This window comes from Habropoda laboriosa, unplaced genomic scaffold (genome assembly GCF_001263275.1).
Source record: "Habropoda laboriosa isolate 0110345459 unplaced genomic scaffold, ASM126327v1 scaffold158, whole genome shotgun sequence".
NCBI lineage: Eukaryota > Metazoa > Arthropoda > Insecta > Hymenoptera > Apidae > Habropoda > Habropoda laboriosa.
In genome coordinates this window covers 529,974-549,055 of record NW_017100280.1, presented here as the reverse complement: position 1 = coordinate 549,055, position 19,082 = coordinate 529,974, and the positions used below count along the sequence as shown (strand labels likewise).

The 19,082-nt window shown below is 33.9% G+C and overlaps 1 protein-coding gene across 2 annotated transcripts; it reads left to right on the top strand.

Moving 5' to 3' along the window:
• Positions 1-7,605: 7,605 nt before the first annotated feature.
• On the top strand, positions 7,606-17,511 carry LOC108573575 (putative inorganic phosphate cotransporter). 2 transcript variants are annotated; one of them, XM_017936038.1, is made up of 8 exons: positions 7,606-7,996; positions 9,362-9,606; positions 11,941-12,177; positions 12,375-12,459; positions 13,239-13,344; positions 14,213-14,474; positions 15,497-15,871; positions 17,143-17,511. In XM_017936038.1, exons 1-8 carry the CDS (start codon positions 7,987-7,989, stop codon positions 17,380-17,382), a joined length of 1,560 nt encoding a protein of 519 aa, XP_017791527.1. In that variant the 5' UTR covers positions 7,606-7,986; the 3' UTR covers positions 17,383-17,511. The 2 variants fall into 2 exon arrangements, with proteins under 2 accessions (XP_017791527.1, XP_017791528.1); XM_017936039.1 differs by lacking the exon at positions 7,606-7,996 and adding an exon at positions 8,771-8,822.
• Positions 17,512-19,082: the final 1,571 nt, after the last annotated feature.

The window sequence follows — 19,082 nt, the reverse complement described above, 5'->3', positions numbered from 1 at the left end:
CAATGCTCAGTGATTCCAAACTTTTGGCAGTGTACGTATGAAATATATACGTAAGTCTTGCTTTCATTTTTAATAAAAAGAAATGCGGGAGGAAAAGAGTATCAAACTCTTCCTCGAAAAATCTGGATTTATAATGCATTTATCAGACCATTCTACAAATTTCCATAGTTACATCAATCTAATTACAAATCATTTATATAACATTGTTGTATCTGACGTCGTGAGTTTGCTTATCTTTTTTACCATTAATCCTGTCACGATATGTTATCTTACGCCAAAATATAGTTTTCCATTAACATCTACTAACAATTAGTACAATACGAGTTTCTCGTGTATTGTTGCAATATAACCAAGATATAAATCTACCGACGAAGAACACATTTTCGACATTAACACGGCGGTCTGAAAATTGGTAAAAGCATTTAATTTGAACAAATGGTAGTATTTGTAAAATTTTCACCTAATGCATCACACAGCAATATTTAAATAGTTTTATTTCTAACTATTCACATATTATTTATGCATATTGCAATGTGTTGCATGAGAATAAAAAGTTCTTTTCGGCACCGTGGCCAAGTTACGTAGAATTGGTCCGGCATATCAACGTGTTAAGCAGTCAGTAGTATCAATACGGCATAAATAATAGTGTGACACAAACATGAACTTTAACATCTGGATTCTGTAGCGTATTGTTATTACGTTAATGTCACGATGAAATGTTTTCTTCCGAATTTAGTACATCATTTTCTAATGTTTACAAAAGTCTATGATTTCTTGGCTTCGTGAATCTCCTTGCCTAACCGTGAAATTCATCGAAACGTTAAATTTATTCGAACATAACGGATAAACTAGAAATAATTCAATTATTTCTTTACACAATGTGGATTTGTTTTTTTACGAAGTATTGTTTGTATTTACTTTTTCAGTAGATTCTACATCAAATCGTACAAATGTAACGTGTCATGTGAATAAACATTGACAAGTCCGGAAATTACAAGGAAGGCTTTTGCTCGAATTCGTATGATAACGAATGAAATACAACAGAGTGTTATGAATTTGACAGAAAAATCTACGTATTTTGAAAATCGAGGATAAAGAACGACATTTACATCGCGACAGGCGATTACGAAATACCTTGCGCGTTTAAAAGGCATACATATATCAGCTGTTATCGCGACTCGGTTGTCTCGTGATAAGAAATTACCATGTATCTCATTTCATATGCTACACACTTTACCCCATAATTGTCGTATCTCGGAGTAAATGACGAAAACTAGAGGAAATGATCAACAGAGTTTAAATTAGTGCGCTTCTGCTTTGATAGTCCCATGTTTGAAACGTAAATTATAGCTGTGATGTAACTACGATTAGTTAAGTCAAATATTAGAAAGGAAAAATATTGATACAATTTACGAAATGAAGCAAACACTTTTATGTTGGATCTTTCATCGGAAACTGGTACTTTTATTTGTTCGAAAATGCAGTTAACTGGATATTTAACGGAGCCAGATTAACTTGTATTTGAAAAAAAAACTATGCAGGCTCGACACTTTTAAGAAATTGTTAATTTAGTTGATAATGTAATTTTATACGCCAACGGCAACAATTCGTTAAAATATTATAAACAAGAGAATAACTCGAATGAAGTCTTAGCAACGGTTCATAAAAATATAGTGATGTTGTAATATAAGACTGTACAGAGGTAACAGGACCTTATTAATATCACTAAATACTGGAATACTTAAGTATGATAAATAAATGAGAAATATATACAGAGTGTCCCAGTTTTTTCCGATCAAACTTTGTTTTTATATTTTATTTGCATTGTGAGAAGAAAATGTTACACAAACATAGGTCGTTTGAAGCTTTGTTAAAAAGTTATAACAGAAAAATGGTAAACAGGCTGTGGTCACTATGATACAAGGAAAGAATGCTACTGGCAGAAGTTACGTTCAACACGTTCAACGATCTTAGATCTGAAATGTAGCTTGCATAAACAGACTAAAACATGTGCAAATCGCTGATCTATTCCTATTTTGTATCATAACTGCACATACCATTCCCTTCCTGCTTCGTATTATTGTTATAACTTTTTTAATAAAGCTCCAAGCGAACCATGTTTATAACTTTATAATAAGTTCTCCGTTATTTTCAAACTCTTTTATATATTTTATCAAAATTACGTAAAAAATATTTTAAACTAAATGAATTACTTAATTGATTTAATCCAGTATACTTTTTAACATTATTTTTAAGTAAAATATCTTTAAAATTCTGATTTTCTTTTTGCGCTTCTAAAGTATATTTTTGAATGAAATCATAAGTTGATGACTATGATTAGTTGCTTTTAGGATTTCTGTTAGGATAACTTTGCTATAAAGATATCATTGCTTTCAGTTAAATGTTCCAAAATATTATCTTCATTAATAACAATATTTTCAATTACATTATTCATTCTTTTTAGTGTACATTTAATGATAAGTATTGTATCTGGTGAAATAATCCTCTCGTTGCTACTATATGAAATGTCCATTTCATGTCACAATAGGTTTTTTACAAAAATTAAATCCTAATATGCAACATACTGACAAAGTTTGATTGGACACCCTGTATATGTATGTATAACAGAAGAAGTAAGAAATAAGCTGCTAGCTGTGTGTCGTTGTTTTTGGCGGTGACGGTACCTTCGTCTTCTGACCTGCTCTACACTGATAGGTGTGCGTAAGTTTCCCGGGTTTCGGAGATATTTTAGCCGATTTTTTAACTGCTTCCAACTAAAAAACGAAGTCCCAGCCTTTAAAATTATTGGGTTATGGGAGTTATTGGTTGTTAAATAATTAATAATCCTTATTTTAAACTATAAACTTTTATTAGACACAAGGAAGGTCCGCTTTTCTACTTGATGGTAAGAGCACTGTCTACGGACTGAGAATGCTCCTACGCAACGCCCTAATATTGCCTACGACCCCGCTTGGGACCGAAGGGCCTTTTGTCAGGGCCTTTTGTGTAAGGCTAAACGGATTTCTCTGAACGTATACAAAAGTAGTATATACTTCCTAGTAAGGCGTTAGATTAATTTTTGTTATATCTAACTGACTGATAAATCTAACAAAAATTTCTCCCATCTATACACTTTGTGTATAAAATGTTCGACTATTTCTGCGAGAAATTGTAAGGGTGTTTCCATAAGCCAAATTAAGGCGGAAGTTAAGAATTAAAAAATTGCGCTTGAGGCTTCGTTTTCCAGTTATTAACAATTAAAGATATTTAGTTATTAAAAATTAAAGATAAAAGTTCTCCAAATGTTTATTTCATTGTGTGCTGCAAGCGCAATGTGAATTATGTACGCGACAAACGTAATACACACAAATCACTGTATACTACAATATTGACATAAACACAGGCACTCAGAAAAAATTGAAGAGAAATAAATGAAACCTATGTTAAAAGTACTTTTCCAATCGAAAGAAATTTTTTCAAACCGCGGAAGCACAATTTCCTGGCCATCTCTATCGCCACATTTAACAACTTCAGCTTCTTTTTTGTAGAGAACGCTGGAAACTATTGTGCATCAAGAAACGCCAACTACACAGCAAGATATGATGCAACAGTTCATTGCAGCGTGTACTGGAATAGACCCCGAGACGATCGAACATGCAAGGGATTTAATTGTTCACAGATTACAACATTGTGTCGCTTCGACCATGTTTCATAATGAAAATAATAGGGCGGACAAAGTCGAGTACCTCAGGAACGATGAGTTATGGGATAAATGCTACTTTGAATACTTTTATACTGAGAATTTGCTATTCTATCTAATTTTTTTTGTAATTTAAAACCCACCACGTCGCTTCCCTGACACTGTATTTAAACATTTCTTCGGGGCAAGCGTCCGGACACTCAAACCCCTGGAAACATGGCCTCCGTATATACAGGGTGACAAGGAAGTACATAGGTGGCCAAACTTTGGTATTATATCTCGGAAAGGAAGAGTTTTTGGACCTATATTTATATGACGTTTTTTCATCCTTAGGGACAATAGAATAGGGTACCAAAGTTTGACCACCTATTTCCTTGTCCCTATATCAATCATGGGTCACCTTAGAATCACATTTAATTGCTACCTAACATTCGGGTCGTGGAAGATAATTTAACAGATACTTAAATAAACACCAGAATAACATATTCCATCTAATTTGACTGTAAAAAATTTGGATGACCTCCAGACCTCTTCACTTGTAAAGAAATTATTTCCATTGTGTTTTGTCTTCCTTGCAACCGTACAAGTTTTGTATGCAATGTTTCCACTTACTACTTGAAATAATGGGAATATTTGAAGTGAATCACCCTGTATATATTATTAAACAATTGTATACTTTATAATATAAATTCTTTCAAAGAACGTTTTTCAGATTATTCACTGTAAACGTTCAGTTTGTGCAAAGTGCAGCATTAGGTTAAGCTATCTCTATATTTATTACCAAATACATATATGAAGTATAGTGTTCGAAAGATTAACAAATCTTGTAATAAGTTACATAATATCATAACACACGCAATAGAAACCTCCATGATCTACATGTATTATACAAGCTCTCCGATGCTTTGTTTTAACAGATTACATTTTACAACACAGCGGTAAATCTTTTATAATAATAACAGCGAATAATAATAGCTTGCCGGTATGATATAAAAATTCTTTCTTTTTGCATTACAAAGTTCTCAGTTGTTATACTTATGCATGACCCATATGCGTGCTCGAATCTTACACTCTCGTTTGTATCTCTACAGTAAACTCGCGTTTCATTATTAACGGCTTATTTCACAAGCAATAAAGTACAGTTCTAAACTTTCACTAATTTATCATTAGTTGCCGAGGAATTAAACGCCACTGTCGACTGTTATTACAGATAAGTGGCCCGCGAATGACGAAATTGCACAGTTCCTTTATCCGAGGTACTACACGGAAAAGAAGGAGAAATTTCAGCAAACGAACCGGTTTGCTGAATCGATCGTTTCATTATAGTTCAATACGTGAATTCGATAATCAATATACAGCAAAGATCTGCGCCACTTCTGTAACAGGAAATTGCTTTCACTAGTGGCCAAACTAGTCTACGAAGTAATTATTAAATGGCGTAAGACACTCCGTGTTTTCAGCGACAACGAAATTTCTGCAGCAATACAGAACTCTAAAAATTACTTGAAAAACATGTTATCTAGAAAATACGATTTCGTAATTGGAGAATTAAAACACGCGCACGCACACATAATTATAAGTCTCATTTACAAAATGGAGCATAACACATATAGCTGTCTTCCTTGCCAACTTTGTTTATCTTAATACTCATTCACTGCTTTATTGTATTGTATCATATAATACACCTGAGTCTCTTTTTACACGATTAATGTTTACACAGTTCTTTTAACAGGTTTTGCCTACTTTAACACGGTCGAGAAAACCCACGCTAATTAGTCCGCTGAAAATGTCACGAAAATCGTGAATATCCTGTACGAACATATTTTTTGTATGATTATTAAATGAAATATTTTGATTGAACGCATCTCTGTATTTTAAATTGCTTTTTGCATAGTTTGCGTTAGTTTAACACAAGCTTTCTACTTTGCTACAAATCCACTTTTAAACGCTTTTTTTACACGATCTTTTTTTTTTTATACCGTGTAAAGAGAGTTTCAGGTGTGTATTTATTACATCCCAGATATCACACCACGTCCTAGAGATGTCCATTTTACGTTGTACGCTCTAACAACGTATAAACATTACGTCTTTAACCCCTTAACCTATGATTTCTTTTCTGACTATGCATCTAAGCGTCAGCCATTCATTGTTTTAGTACTGTATCAGGTAACGAAAGCTAATCTGTTACAGATTAATTACATTTAGTAATCCTCCGTCTTGCAAATTAAAACGAAAGATAGAATTACAATGAATTTTTCTTACTAGTCTGACACGTTGTTATAGGTTAAAGGGTTAAGGGGGTGTTCCCATTTGAACGACCGTTTTCAACGAGATATTTGCGAATTTATTTAAAAAAAAATATAAGCTTGACATACATGGCATTTTGTACATGTATTCAGGTATGTTCGAAGTAATACCTAGAATTTTTAGAAGTATTTTCATTGAAAATTTACAGAGTTACAGTTGATGACCTAACCTAACCTCAAAAAAAAAACATTTTTTGAAAAACAAACATTGTAACGGTTGTCCCCGTCAACTAAAATTACAAAACTTATTTCCTAAAGCTTATTTTCATCCTTAGAAATAGGGTTACGGTCAGTATAGTGCTTCGTAACGTCACATTTCAAAGACATCTTGATTTGTAACACTGGACGTCGTTCAGACGTCTTTTGGACATCCTCAGACTTTTTACCCGATGTCTTTAGAACGTTCACAAGACGTCTGTGTGCTATCTGGGATTATACGTGCCGTATTATTTTTATATTAATTATAAAACAGCTATTGATTTTATGCAATTTTGTATTCAACGAATAATATTATTTAACAAGTGACAATTTATCAAATGATGATAATGTTTCACAAAAGATTCAGTTTAATAGTCAAAAATTATAACGTTACTATTTTTATGTATTACAAGGTACGTATCGTTGTATGATTTTATTTAAAATGTCCTACGATTAAAATAAGAAAAATTGTTCCGTTGAACAAACGACTAAATTCTTATCCCAAACTTAAACTTGCGACATAAGCAATTTGCGTACCCATCAAAAATTTTTGTGCATAATGCCAGCCATAAATCTTTACTGTCGCGTTGTTTGCAATGCTACTTGTGTCAGTGTTTCATGTTTAAACAGTTATAAACCATAATTATGTATATCTCATGATATAACGTCACAGCAATTCATTAATGTTCCTCTCTATTGTGCAATCAAAATGACATTTAAAAAATATGTATTAAATTGAATAAAGAAGTGGTGAAAGAAAATGGTGTTTAGTTTATTTTCAGAAAATATTAGGAATGGCGCGCGTTATTAACCCATTAGGAGTAATATTTTAATATTACTAACATTTTAATATTATCAATATTTAAAAACTCAATATTAAGTCACTAATTTGCGAATTGAATGAAAAATAAAAGTAATGGAATAATTTTTCAAATGTAACAAATAGAATTGTCAAGTGCTAAATACCACAAATAACACTTTATTTCCACGATATCGTGTTATAATTGAAATTCTAACAGGCGCAACAATTTTCAGAGTTCGATATTCAAAAATTCAGACTGCTACATCTTGGAATTGTAAAATTGAACGGATCGATCTATTCCTATAAGCGGATTCAGTCTCATCGGTATATTCGAGAAATAAACTGATACGTCGTCGATTGACCGATTTTACAGACACGCTCCATAAATTAACGAATTAACGATCGACGAACAGCGAGGATAGTTGGACACGAGCCTCGTCAAACAATAAAACAAATGAAAGAAAAAGCAGGGCTTTTAAATAGACTTACAAAACGCATATTTTTCGTTATCACGGCTGTGACGGACGGTTGTTCGTGGGGAGATTCCTCAGGGTTCGCGTAAATATAATTGAAGATCTTACATGCACTGTTCTCCGCGACACTAATTGATTAACACATGCTCGTGGGAGCGCGAAACGTTGAACGAAGTTCGTCGGGAATAAAAAGCCTCTACCTGCGAGCAACATTTGTGAAACTTTCTGTAAAACTGACAGGATTAAAGGTGTCTTCATGGATGGGAAGATAATGCCACGGATACTGTACATATCGGAGAAATATTTCGACCGTTTCTCGACGTTTCCTTTGACATTGAATAACGGCTTCTAACATTGTCTTCGAGAGTTTTTTGTGGCACATGGTGACACATGTTGCACGAATTTTAACTTGACAAAACGTTGCATCTGTGCAACAACGTTCCCCTTTATTCAATTGATAGCTCAAGCGAATACTTATCGTTACTCGCGAAGACGAGGAGCAACGGGATGGGTAAGAGTAAGTACAGATTTCTGAGTTAAATTATCGTAAACTGTCAGACGAACAATATCAAATATCACCGAACTGAAATTATACAGATAGACAATATTACACGAATGCAAACACTAACTTCAATCGATTCAACTGAAGATCGAAGCTTGTTTCAATTAACTATTACTATAATTTATAACTGATAAATCATTTATTTCATTTTCGCCAAATTGCTCAACTATGAAAAATAAATATATTACATCGTTCTTTACATAATATCTTACTCGATCCCATCATAATTGTGGCATGGAGGAGCTAAAAATAATCATTGGCGTGGTACAGCTCTAAGAAGAAAAAAATCATTAGTATCGTATAATACATTGGCTCCCTTCCGTTGATTGAAATTTTCACGATATAGCAATAGCACTATTACACGTTATCGCCAGGCGATATTTTCCATTCTCCCCTTGTATTTCATCACCGTACACGTGTCCCTACGCATATTTCCGATTTAACCGAGTCCATGGAATTATTGACTTTTGACAATGATTGCATATCTATTACCTTGAAGATAGGCTCGCAGCATTTAAAACATCTTATTCGTTACGCGAAAGAAGAAACTGTTTTGTAACTTCTCTCGCGCACGCTTGTTTGCTTCGATGAAATTCACTTGTAATTAGGACACTTGAATCTTTTGCGTAATAGTTATACGCAGATATCTTTGTTTCAATCAGAAGATAATTTCTAAATTATTACTATTTTACATTACGTATTTTTATATGGAATTTGCATTGTAAAATTGCTACCGGTGAAATTCATCTTTCAAAAAAAAAAAAATAATTCTTGCAAATTGGTAAGTATAGCTTATATACAAATTTTATACATTTAAACCAACTCCCTAAATTCACATTGAGTATCTCGTGCAAGAAAGTGATTTCGAAGTATTTTATTGATGCTTAACAATTAGAAAATATATTTTTTACGGCATGGAAGAATTTTATACGTGTAGGAATGTAATTTCAATTTATGCTTTACGTGCACACCTGTTCATTGGTATTCGGACATTTACCGAATAACGAAATATACTGAAATCTACCATTGAAATCGTCCTAATACATACTTATAAGCGACAGTGTGTACATAAATTCGGATGTTGAAAGTTCCTTGCATTACACTTTAAGTTAACATATTTCAAACAACGTTAAATGTCAAACGAAGTGACAATTGTAAATGCTGAACTACACGCTGTCATATTTCATCCTCGCAGAAATTTCATCAATTTACATTAATTTTAAAATAACCAGTAACCAATATTGCAAGAAACAGTAATTAAATTTCATTCAAAGTGGATTTCTTTCGATAAGTTACTATACTTGATTGAATATATTCAAGGAAAAGAGCTGCTGTCATGCCGAGACGTGCTTTGGTATCTTGTATTCTGCGGTTTCGCCATCAACTACATGCTGAGGATCAATTTGAATCTAACGATAGTGACAATGGTATTGCCTCGTCCAAAGGCAGCTGCAACTGCCCAATGTGACACTGAAACTGCAGACCTATTGTACAACCAAACGTACAATAGCAACAATACCTTTAACATCACACCTTCCTCTACGCCAATCCCGGACAAGATTGCGGTATGTATATTTCAATCTTAACGCACTTGACATGGGTACGGGCTGATTTCGCGTCTACTTTGGAAAGAACTGCTATAACTAATTAATATTTTTCAAAGAAATTTTATTCAACCCTTTGTAATAAAATTATGAATTACGGTAAAAAAAATTTATATTCCACGCATATTTTTTTAATAATTACGTCGGGTATGATCATTTTTAAAACAAGGGATACACAACCCTACGTCATAGTTAGGACAATATTTTTTTAACTTTTTTCCTAAGAGTCTCCCTTGAGTTAAACAGTTAAATATTTCACGCTTTGCCCGAGTCTCACACGGGATAAACTGTCGAATTCGTTAAACATCTGTTACGGCATTTCTGAAGAGAAATCGAACCATTTGCAGCGGTTTATAAATTTATTTCGAGACAGATATGTGAAAATCTCAATGACGCATATCTGCGTCATTCGTACCCAAGTGAAAAATCCGACGCCAATGTGTTAACACAGGTGTGTCGAACTTTTCCCCTCCGAGAGCCGCACGAGTCTATTTAGCTCCCAATTATCCGGTTCCCCCACATTTTTTCCTACAGAAGTTGCACGAGTCCCACTATTTACATATTTATGATCCTGGTATTGTCAGCTACACACAAGGGACATATATTGCGCGGTGCTCAGGAGATTGCCCCCGGGGCGGCACACGGGCAAGAGGGGCACTTCGCTCGCGATTATCGTGTCGTCCAATAATGACAATACGTGTTCCCTATTTTTATGATTGTGTTAACATGTTGACTGCTATGCCAGATTTACATGTTGCTCTCAGAGAGTCACAAGAAAACTTTCATTATTCTAGGCATATCATATTATGCTTTATTACTATTTCTTTTTTTTATTCAAAATAATGTCTAGTTAGCTATGACGTTCGAAATTTTTAGTTGACGATATTCGTTTAATTTTAATTATTCTAAACGTCTGAGACACTCCGGTCACTAATGACCACCGTGGCTCCGACGAGGAAACAATCTCCGGTCACAGGTGACCAACGTGGCAATCAACGTGTTAAAGAAGGTGGGCTTATGGGGATATGATCCAATCAGGCCCGCGTTCCTTCCAGGGGCAACCTCCTGAGCTCTACACAGTACATGTGTAACATGTGTATATTATGTATTTATATAGATAGTAGTGACTAGCCTGATGGTGGGGCTCGCGCGACACCCAAAGGAGAAGTGTGAATTAGGTGTGGAGGGAGGCGTTGTCCTACGGCTCTGTGGAGCAGGCGAAAAGGAGGAGGAGCCACCAGTTCGACACCCCTGTTTTAACACATTGGAGACCGACATATAATTACAAGACTATCCCCAGAAACCGGCAATATGAAATAGCATAAAGCCTTTACTTTCTTCACCGCTATTTATATTTTGATATATTGACGGCTCTCATTTTCTACTTAACACGTCCAGTACGATAATGACTCACCGGTGAGTCATCGAGTGTTGCTCTTACATATTTTCCGATGTGACCCACCGGTGACCACATGATCCTATAATATTCTATGAAATAACAAGTATATTTAACAGCTGAAAAGGTTAGAAACTGAAAAAATTAAGTATTAATGATAAACACTTCAGTGAAATCGAACCATCCGGTCATAAGCAAGTGTTCCGTGAATTTCGCTGCTATCCTGAACGTGTTAATTTGAAAATCAATGGCAATTTTACTTTTTATACAACTTATTCTACAAACCTGATAATACTAATCTTTATCATATTGCACGACCCATATGCTGGGTCATCGGTCTCGAATGTGTTAATTACTTCTACTGTACGACACTGTAGATTTTCATCTCCCCATATCAAACACATGAAATCTTTTTTACTATATCAAATAGTTTACACATCCATTGTTTCACATTCTTCGATACTCCTCGAAGATTAGACAGAAACTTTTAGTATTTTAACATTGTATTCTTATTCTCCATTTTATCGGAATTTATTAGTCTGAGCCAAGAATTATTAATATAGAATTTTTATGATTTCTTACTGCTCAGAAATCAAACATTGAAAGAGAAATAATTTTAACACTAATTATTCCAACGCTTAATTAATCCATGTGTTGCAAAAATAATCTATTCATTTATAATTCGATATTAAAACGTTCAAAAATAAATTGCACAAGTGAAATAAAATTTTCTCATAGAACGTTTCATTTTCGAAAATGTTAATTTTTAAAATTCGTCAAACTTTTTTACGTATTTTCAACTACGATTTAATTCATTTCTTATAATCGAATTCATTAGAGAAATTCTATCGACAGATGTCTACGTTAATTATACTGCTTCACTTTAATTTTCTTTCCAGTACGACGACCGTTTCGCTTGGAACGAGTACCAACAAGGCTTAGCTTTGGGAGCTTACTACTGGTTGCATTGGGTATCGCAACTTCCTGGTGGGCTTTTAGCAAGACGTTACGGGACGAAGCTTGTTTACGGCTTAGGAAATTTCATTACAGCGATTCTCGGTTTCCTTATTCCATTTATGACACGTTATCATCTCTACGCTCTTATTTTCTTACGAGTTCTTCAGGGTCTGGCCGCGGTAAGTCGACAGAAAAATTCAGATTCGATCGAACGTTAACGCATTCGTAATGTGAAGATAAGAGATTCGATAACGATTATCCGTGTAAACGTTTCAATAATAATCGCAACACACTAACGAGCATTATCTCTAAACAAGCACTATTGTTATTGCAACAAAATGCTAAACAATTTATTCGATGGAAAATATTTATTTAGGGTGTTATATGGCCTTCGATGCACGATATGACTGCCAGATGGATTCCTCCCAATGAGAGAAGTAGATTTGTCAGTTCCTATTTAGGTAAATATATATGTATATATTGTCCCCGAAGAACGACAACGAGTATCGTAACTTTTCACTTTCTATGTTACAAAAAATGATGAAAATGACGAATGAAATATTAATCAACTGCAAAAGGACATTTTGCTAATATTTGTTGTTTAACTTCAAACAAATGAAACATTGTTCAGAAACAAACTCCGATAACAATGAAATATTTTACTGTGTTTCTAGTAAACTTACAAAGTAGTAAAGCATGAAATTTCGTTAATTTAATTCGAGGAATTGCAAATTGATTTGTGCGATTCCAAAATTAAGTAACTTTAATTAGTGACAATTTATCAACGTCGCGTTAATGTACACTCAATTTAAAAGAAATTCTAAATTCTCAATTTAAAAGAAAAATGATTCACATTAATTTGTCAATAGTTACACAAATAAGTATAATTATGAGAAAAATATTCTGTGTAACGTATTTTCTCCTTCTTGTAAATAAAATATTAACTGGTATTTGCCTTCGGAGCCTTGTTTGGAATTTTTTTCACCTCGTTTCTATTACATTATTGTATTTGCTACATAATTGTTAACAAATGAATATAAATCATTTTTCTAAATAAATCAAATTTATTTACTACCATCCTTATAATTGAAATTATACAATCTTAAATAAATTTGAGCGAGATGTACAGAGACTTTTTCGACTGACTGTATATCGGCATCGTAAACGACGCTGCTGCTTTTTAAACAATCTACTGACAATACTAGCTACCATAAAACAGACTTTAATTGTCACATTTCAGGTAGCTCTGTGGGTGCTGCCATAACTTATCCACTTTGTGCAGCTGTCAGTAGCACGTTTGGATGGAGTACAGCTTTTTATGTAACATCAGTATTGGGTGTGATTTGGTAATAATTTCGATCTGATCGAAACCAATATTCTCAGTTTCAATGAAAGATTTTCAAAAAGAGCTACGTAAAACGTTATACATCTAATTTCGATAAAATCTTGAGCAGATTTCAAGTAGACAAAAATTAAGAAAATACTTGAATTTTCGCGCGATTTCTATCCACAAGTTATCAATAATTTTACGGCTTTGTCAAGTAACATATGCCGGGTGAGGCGTGCAAAAGGTGACAATTAAATATTAACAGAAATGTCATTAGAAAGAGTTAAAGTATTTTAAGGTGCACACTTTTTGGCGTAATTCAATTTTTTATACGCGAAGAAGTCAGATAGTTCAAAGTCGTCGCTTTTTCTTTAAACAAACTGTGTATTCAATGACTATAGTCGCTCATTCCTCAGACAATAGTAGAACAGAATGGTTAGAATATTGCAAATAAATACGATTGGAAGGACATAACTACTTCCTCCTTACTTATGACCTTGATTGACCTTGAGTAACTATATTCGTTGAATTCACCTGAGCGTGAAATATACTTACATAAATATATGAGAAAATTTTCCGTTAAAAAAAAAGGCGACCTTGACATCCTCGCCTAAAAGTATACCCCTCCGGAATACTTCAATTCTCTCTACCACAATTTTTTCATATCACGAATATTTTTAATAATATTCAATTGTCACACTTTACGTGCCTCACCTTGTACATACATATACTTACAAAGTAATAAGAAAACCAGTGCATAGTGATATGTAACTTTGTTATTAAATTTAATTTGATGGTATTTAAAGGTCTGTTTATCTACTGACCGAGTTGAATTACGCCAAAGTTTTGTTATTCAAAAAATGTTAACACAAAAATAAATTCCATAGGTACTGTTTCTGGTTATACTTCATACATGACTCACCTCAGCAACATCCTCGAATAACAGACGAAGAAAAGAAGTACATCTTGGAGAATCTTGCTGACTCGATCGACGAAGAAGAGAGTCAGATACCCTGGAAATCCATATTGACATCAGGCCCAGTTTGGATTACGACTGTAGCACAATGGGGTGGAGCATGGGGTTTCCTCACTTTGATGACTCAATCGCCAACTTACTTCAACTTCATTCACGGATGGAACATCAATGCGGTATAAATAAACCCTTTGAAATTTAATTTACAATTTACATAGAACAGCTTAATGTAAGTTTTTCCTCTGGATAGTATACCTACTGCAAAATTGGCAAATCAAATTAGTCATACATCATTTAAGCATTGAATGTCTATGTCATTTAAATATTAAACGCTTCAGATACGTTGCGGAACACTATAATTCAAAAGATACGTACATTTGTTATTCATATTCATAACACTTTCAAGTATGCATAATCGTTCCAAGAATGACGAATTTTACTTTTGTAAATTTTAAATAAGTGAAAGGTAGGTGTATTTTCAGGGGAATACATGTAATAAAATACATATTTAATTAACAAACTTTAAATTATTTTCCAAGATAAAATTGTACTGCATTCTAAAATTTCGCTAATACCTAATATGTATACACTACCGGTCAAAAGTTTGGGATCACCGTGCACTGTAAGTTGCATGAAAATGTCCAGAAAAAAGTTAGCAATTTTGAGAATTTTTTAACGAAATTTTTATCCATCAAATTAATCAAAAGAAGGTAAATTGTTATTGATATCCATAACAATCAGTTTCAAATCTATAAAGAGTTAGTAGCAGATTCAATATTGATGTAAGTCGACAGGTATCCCCAAAATTTTGGCCGGTGGTATACAGTAACTTTTTTAAAATTGGACCAAATGACTTGGGTTTTTATGAGAAGTTAGAAGAAGATGAAGAAGTTGTAAATAGTGACCTTTACAGTATTCTTCGTGATTTCCATAAATTGCAATTTTTTCCAAATTTTTTGCACACGTCATCTAGCATATTAATCCTTCTAACTTCTCAAGAAAACTCAAGTCGTTAGGTCCAATTTAGAAAAAGTTACACTGTTCTAAAGAGTGTCCGAATATTAGTGGGAGTGACTGAACCTAATATACCTCGAAATAAAATATATTGTTAATTATTATCCTTTTCTAATACAACTGTGATCTAATGTCCTTTACATTGATACACACAAATTTGATTAATCCCAACTTTTGTTTGTAGACTGGACTTCTGTCTGGAGCCCCGCACATACTGAGAATGATTTTCTCGTACTACTTCTCAATCATGAGTGACTGGCTTATACGTGCCAAAAAAATGAGCTTAACGAATGTTAGAAAACTGGCTACGTTCGTATGCACCGGCTTACAGGGGCTTTTCATTTTGTTGCTGGGCTACAGTGGATGCCATCCGACGCTTGCAGTGATTTTCATGATGGCAGGAACTGCCGTGAACGGTGCGATTTCTGCTTCCACCTTAGCAAACTTTGTAGATCTCAGCCCGAATTACGCTAGCGTTCTCCTTGGTTTTTGTGGGATGATAGTAGTCGGCTGTGGATTCATTTCACCAGTAGTGGTTGGTGCTTTGACAAATAATAATGTAAGTCTACGTTTCACAGTCATTTTTATTTGAAGCGATTATTTAAGGTCGTTACTTGTTTATAGTTTATAGTCGGTTTCAGTTTACTTCCATACATACCATATACGAAAGAATGGCTAAAACATAGTTTTTAAAATTTTTATTACTTGCTGAATTTTTGAAATTCATCTCAATTCAAATTCGTAATATTTCATTAATTTTATTGTCTGAAAGTATACACCGTGGGCCGTAAATCGTGGTACAAGTAGGGTGAGGGATATTGTATGACTGAAAATAAGTCGAAATGATAGAATAACTTTTTGTCGTACGAAGCTTCATTTTCCAGAAAAATGAATTTGAAAATCGTATCGTGTATGGAAACAGTAGCAGTAGCGGTTTGTAGTGAAATTCGTTATACTACGTGGAACAAATGTAGGTCGGAAGTCGAAGTAAACACGTTTCGAGTATCCTAACAAGGGAATTGACAGAAATATGAAAGATAAGGGCCCGATACGTCGGACATAGAAAGAAACTCTAGATATTAAAAATGCTAACTGACATCTTTAATTTGTCCGATAGTATATACGTGAAGTACTGTTAGTTGTCAATTGTCGTCCTTTTATTGTACGGACCCTAACCTCAGGCGGGCAAGGGCACCCGCCGATGCCCGCGGGCAGTGCTGAGGGCAAAGCCGCGGGCTAGTAATGTCGCATACATTAAAGCGAAATTGTGTTGCATATCTTCGAGACATAATTCTCCTTCTTAAACTTTGACGTCCGCGGTTTTCAGTTTTCGGCCGGCGTCACGCTGACGTGACTTCATTCTTTTTCTTTCTTTTTTTTTTTCTTTCTTTTTACCGTGTCGGCGGTACATTCTACGTAGGCGAGAGTCGCCGGCGGCAGCGACGAGTTTTTGAGCGAAATGTCAAAGTGTTAAGAGGGGCGATGGTTATTACATACATACATAGATACACCATTGCCCGAGAAAACGTGGCTTGTTGCCCGCCGATTTGTTTACGCCCGGGGAAGGTAATTCGCTGCCCGTACGGGCAATGACTGAACGGCACTACCGTATGCGGTCCTGACTGCCGCTGTATCAAGTTGTGGCGCCACTTGATGCTTAATTTACGAGCTCGCTATATTTGTTCCACTGACTATACCACCGATAGTACCTACTTACACGCGGCGCTCGGTGCAGATAAGTACCACTTTCCCGATAAAATTTCGAAATTCTTATAGAATACCACTTATGACAATGTTTATACAAAGCAAATTTTCATATTATTTTTTCAGCAAACTGTATCACAATGGCGATTAGTTTTTATCATAGCTGCTATCAATTCTGTTGCTGGAACAGTTGTGTACTTGATATTCGGAACATCGAAGGAGCAACTGTGGAACAAGTACGGAAAGTCGAATACAGCGAATGAACAAGAAATGCAGAAATTAACAAAACCACCGATTATAATAACCGGAGAGGGATACAAGAAAGTGGACACAACAGAAAAAGAGGGAATGGAGGCGGAGAATTAAGGGAACGGAGTAAAATACAACGCATGTTTAGCTAATAATATTTGCCTAGATTTTTCTTTCCTTGTATTTCATGACTGAAAGAACTCGATAATAGGAATTTTTATTAAGAAATGAAAATACGAGCAACCATGTGAGAAAGAATAAAATGTGTTCAACAACTTTACACTTATCAATGTTTAAGTACTTTTTCAGACACTGAAGTATGCATTGCATATAATTTTATTACAGCTTTCATTTTCAATTACTACAAAACGTTAAAACATTCAATTCAAAAGAAAGATATTTTATGTTTTATATGGATAAATTTAAATCGTGATATTATAATTCACGTGTTCTTAGGTAAATTAATTTTTAATTTTTTTGAGTGTTTTGAAATATTTCAAACTGCACAAAAGTTGGAATGTCCTATGAAACTATGAATATCTGACATCTGACTCTAGAAACAGTCTAATTTATTTGTCCTAACAAAGGACAGCACAAGGAAAATTACAAAATCCTCTTTTTCTCGGACGTTCAAAAATGTTGATTAGGATAATTAAGCTAAGGAGGGCAGAATACTCCTGGAAAGAAATGAATATGGAACATATCCTAAATTCCCACAATTTGATTAAACTATGTGAAAGGATCACAGAAAGCATAAATGTACTTTGATCAACCACGCCACATTTTATTGTCATAAACACCAACTATACAAGCATATTGCACATAAACATTGAGATTCCTAATATAAAACATAGAATAACATATCAAACGAATAAAAGACAAATAGCAATTTATAATACAAAATAATTATTGTGTATCATATGTATACAATATAAAATAAATTACTTTTTATTGATTAGTTCCTGCTTCATCAAGCAATAAAGCTTGCAAAATAATAACAATTCCTCGTTAACCAAGATTAACAGTGAATACGCGACTGAAATACATGTTTAAATGAAATAACAGTGAAAAGAGACACTTAGAATCAAATTCTGTTATCATATTTCAACCCTTTGTAGGCAATCTGGAACTTGGACAACCCAAGTGAAACTCTAGTATTTCTTTCAAACGAATTTTTATTTTTATCGAAAAAAGTTTTATACACTTGACCTAACGATCAATTGTACAATGTAGCAGAGACTTTGATGAGTACTCCAGAATTTTTTCAAATTTTTTGAATGCTTAAAACAGTAAACAAATTAGACTTGAACACCCAACACGACCCAGTTTACCTACGGAGTGTGAAAAAATATGTTTGCCTACGGAGGATTAAATGGACAAAACTGAATTAAAATGGAAAATTGCCAATTGTTTCGTTTTATTTGTAATTTCTCTAATTTTTGCTAATGTTGCCGGCAAAAGTTTTACTAATCTTTGATTCTAAGTGCTACGAATATCAACACCAACATACAATGCGTATGACTACTAAGAATTTTATTTATTTAATCATTTCATCGAGAACTCGTTGTAATAGTTAAAGAATAAAAGAACGATATCGATCAAAAATATGAACTATTATTAGATTCGTAATGCAACGTCGACATAAAATGTGGTAATTGAAACTAAGATTTATTATCTAATTTCAAAGTGATTACATATTTAAAAATTGTTTTATTTGAAAATGCCAGGGGATTTTTTCTTCCAATAATGCAAATAAAGTTTATAAAACCAAACTTGAAGATGCCTGTTTGCATCGTGTAAACTAAAATTTAAGCTGA

Coding starts and splice junctions, on each gene's coding strand:
- LOC108573575 (XM_017936038.1), top strand. Junction 9,607..11,940: donor CAATCCCGGACAAGATTGCG/GTATGTATATTT, acceptor TTTTCTTTCCAG/TACGACGACCGTTTCGCTTG. Junction 12,178..12,374: donor TTCTTCAGGGTCTGGCCGCG/GTAAGTCGACAG, acceptor ATATTTATTTAG/GGTGTTATATGGCCTTCGAT.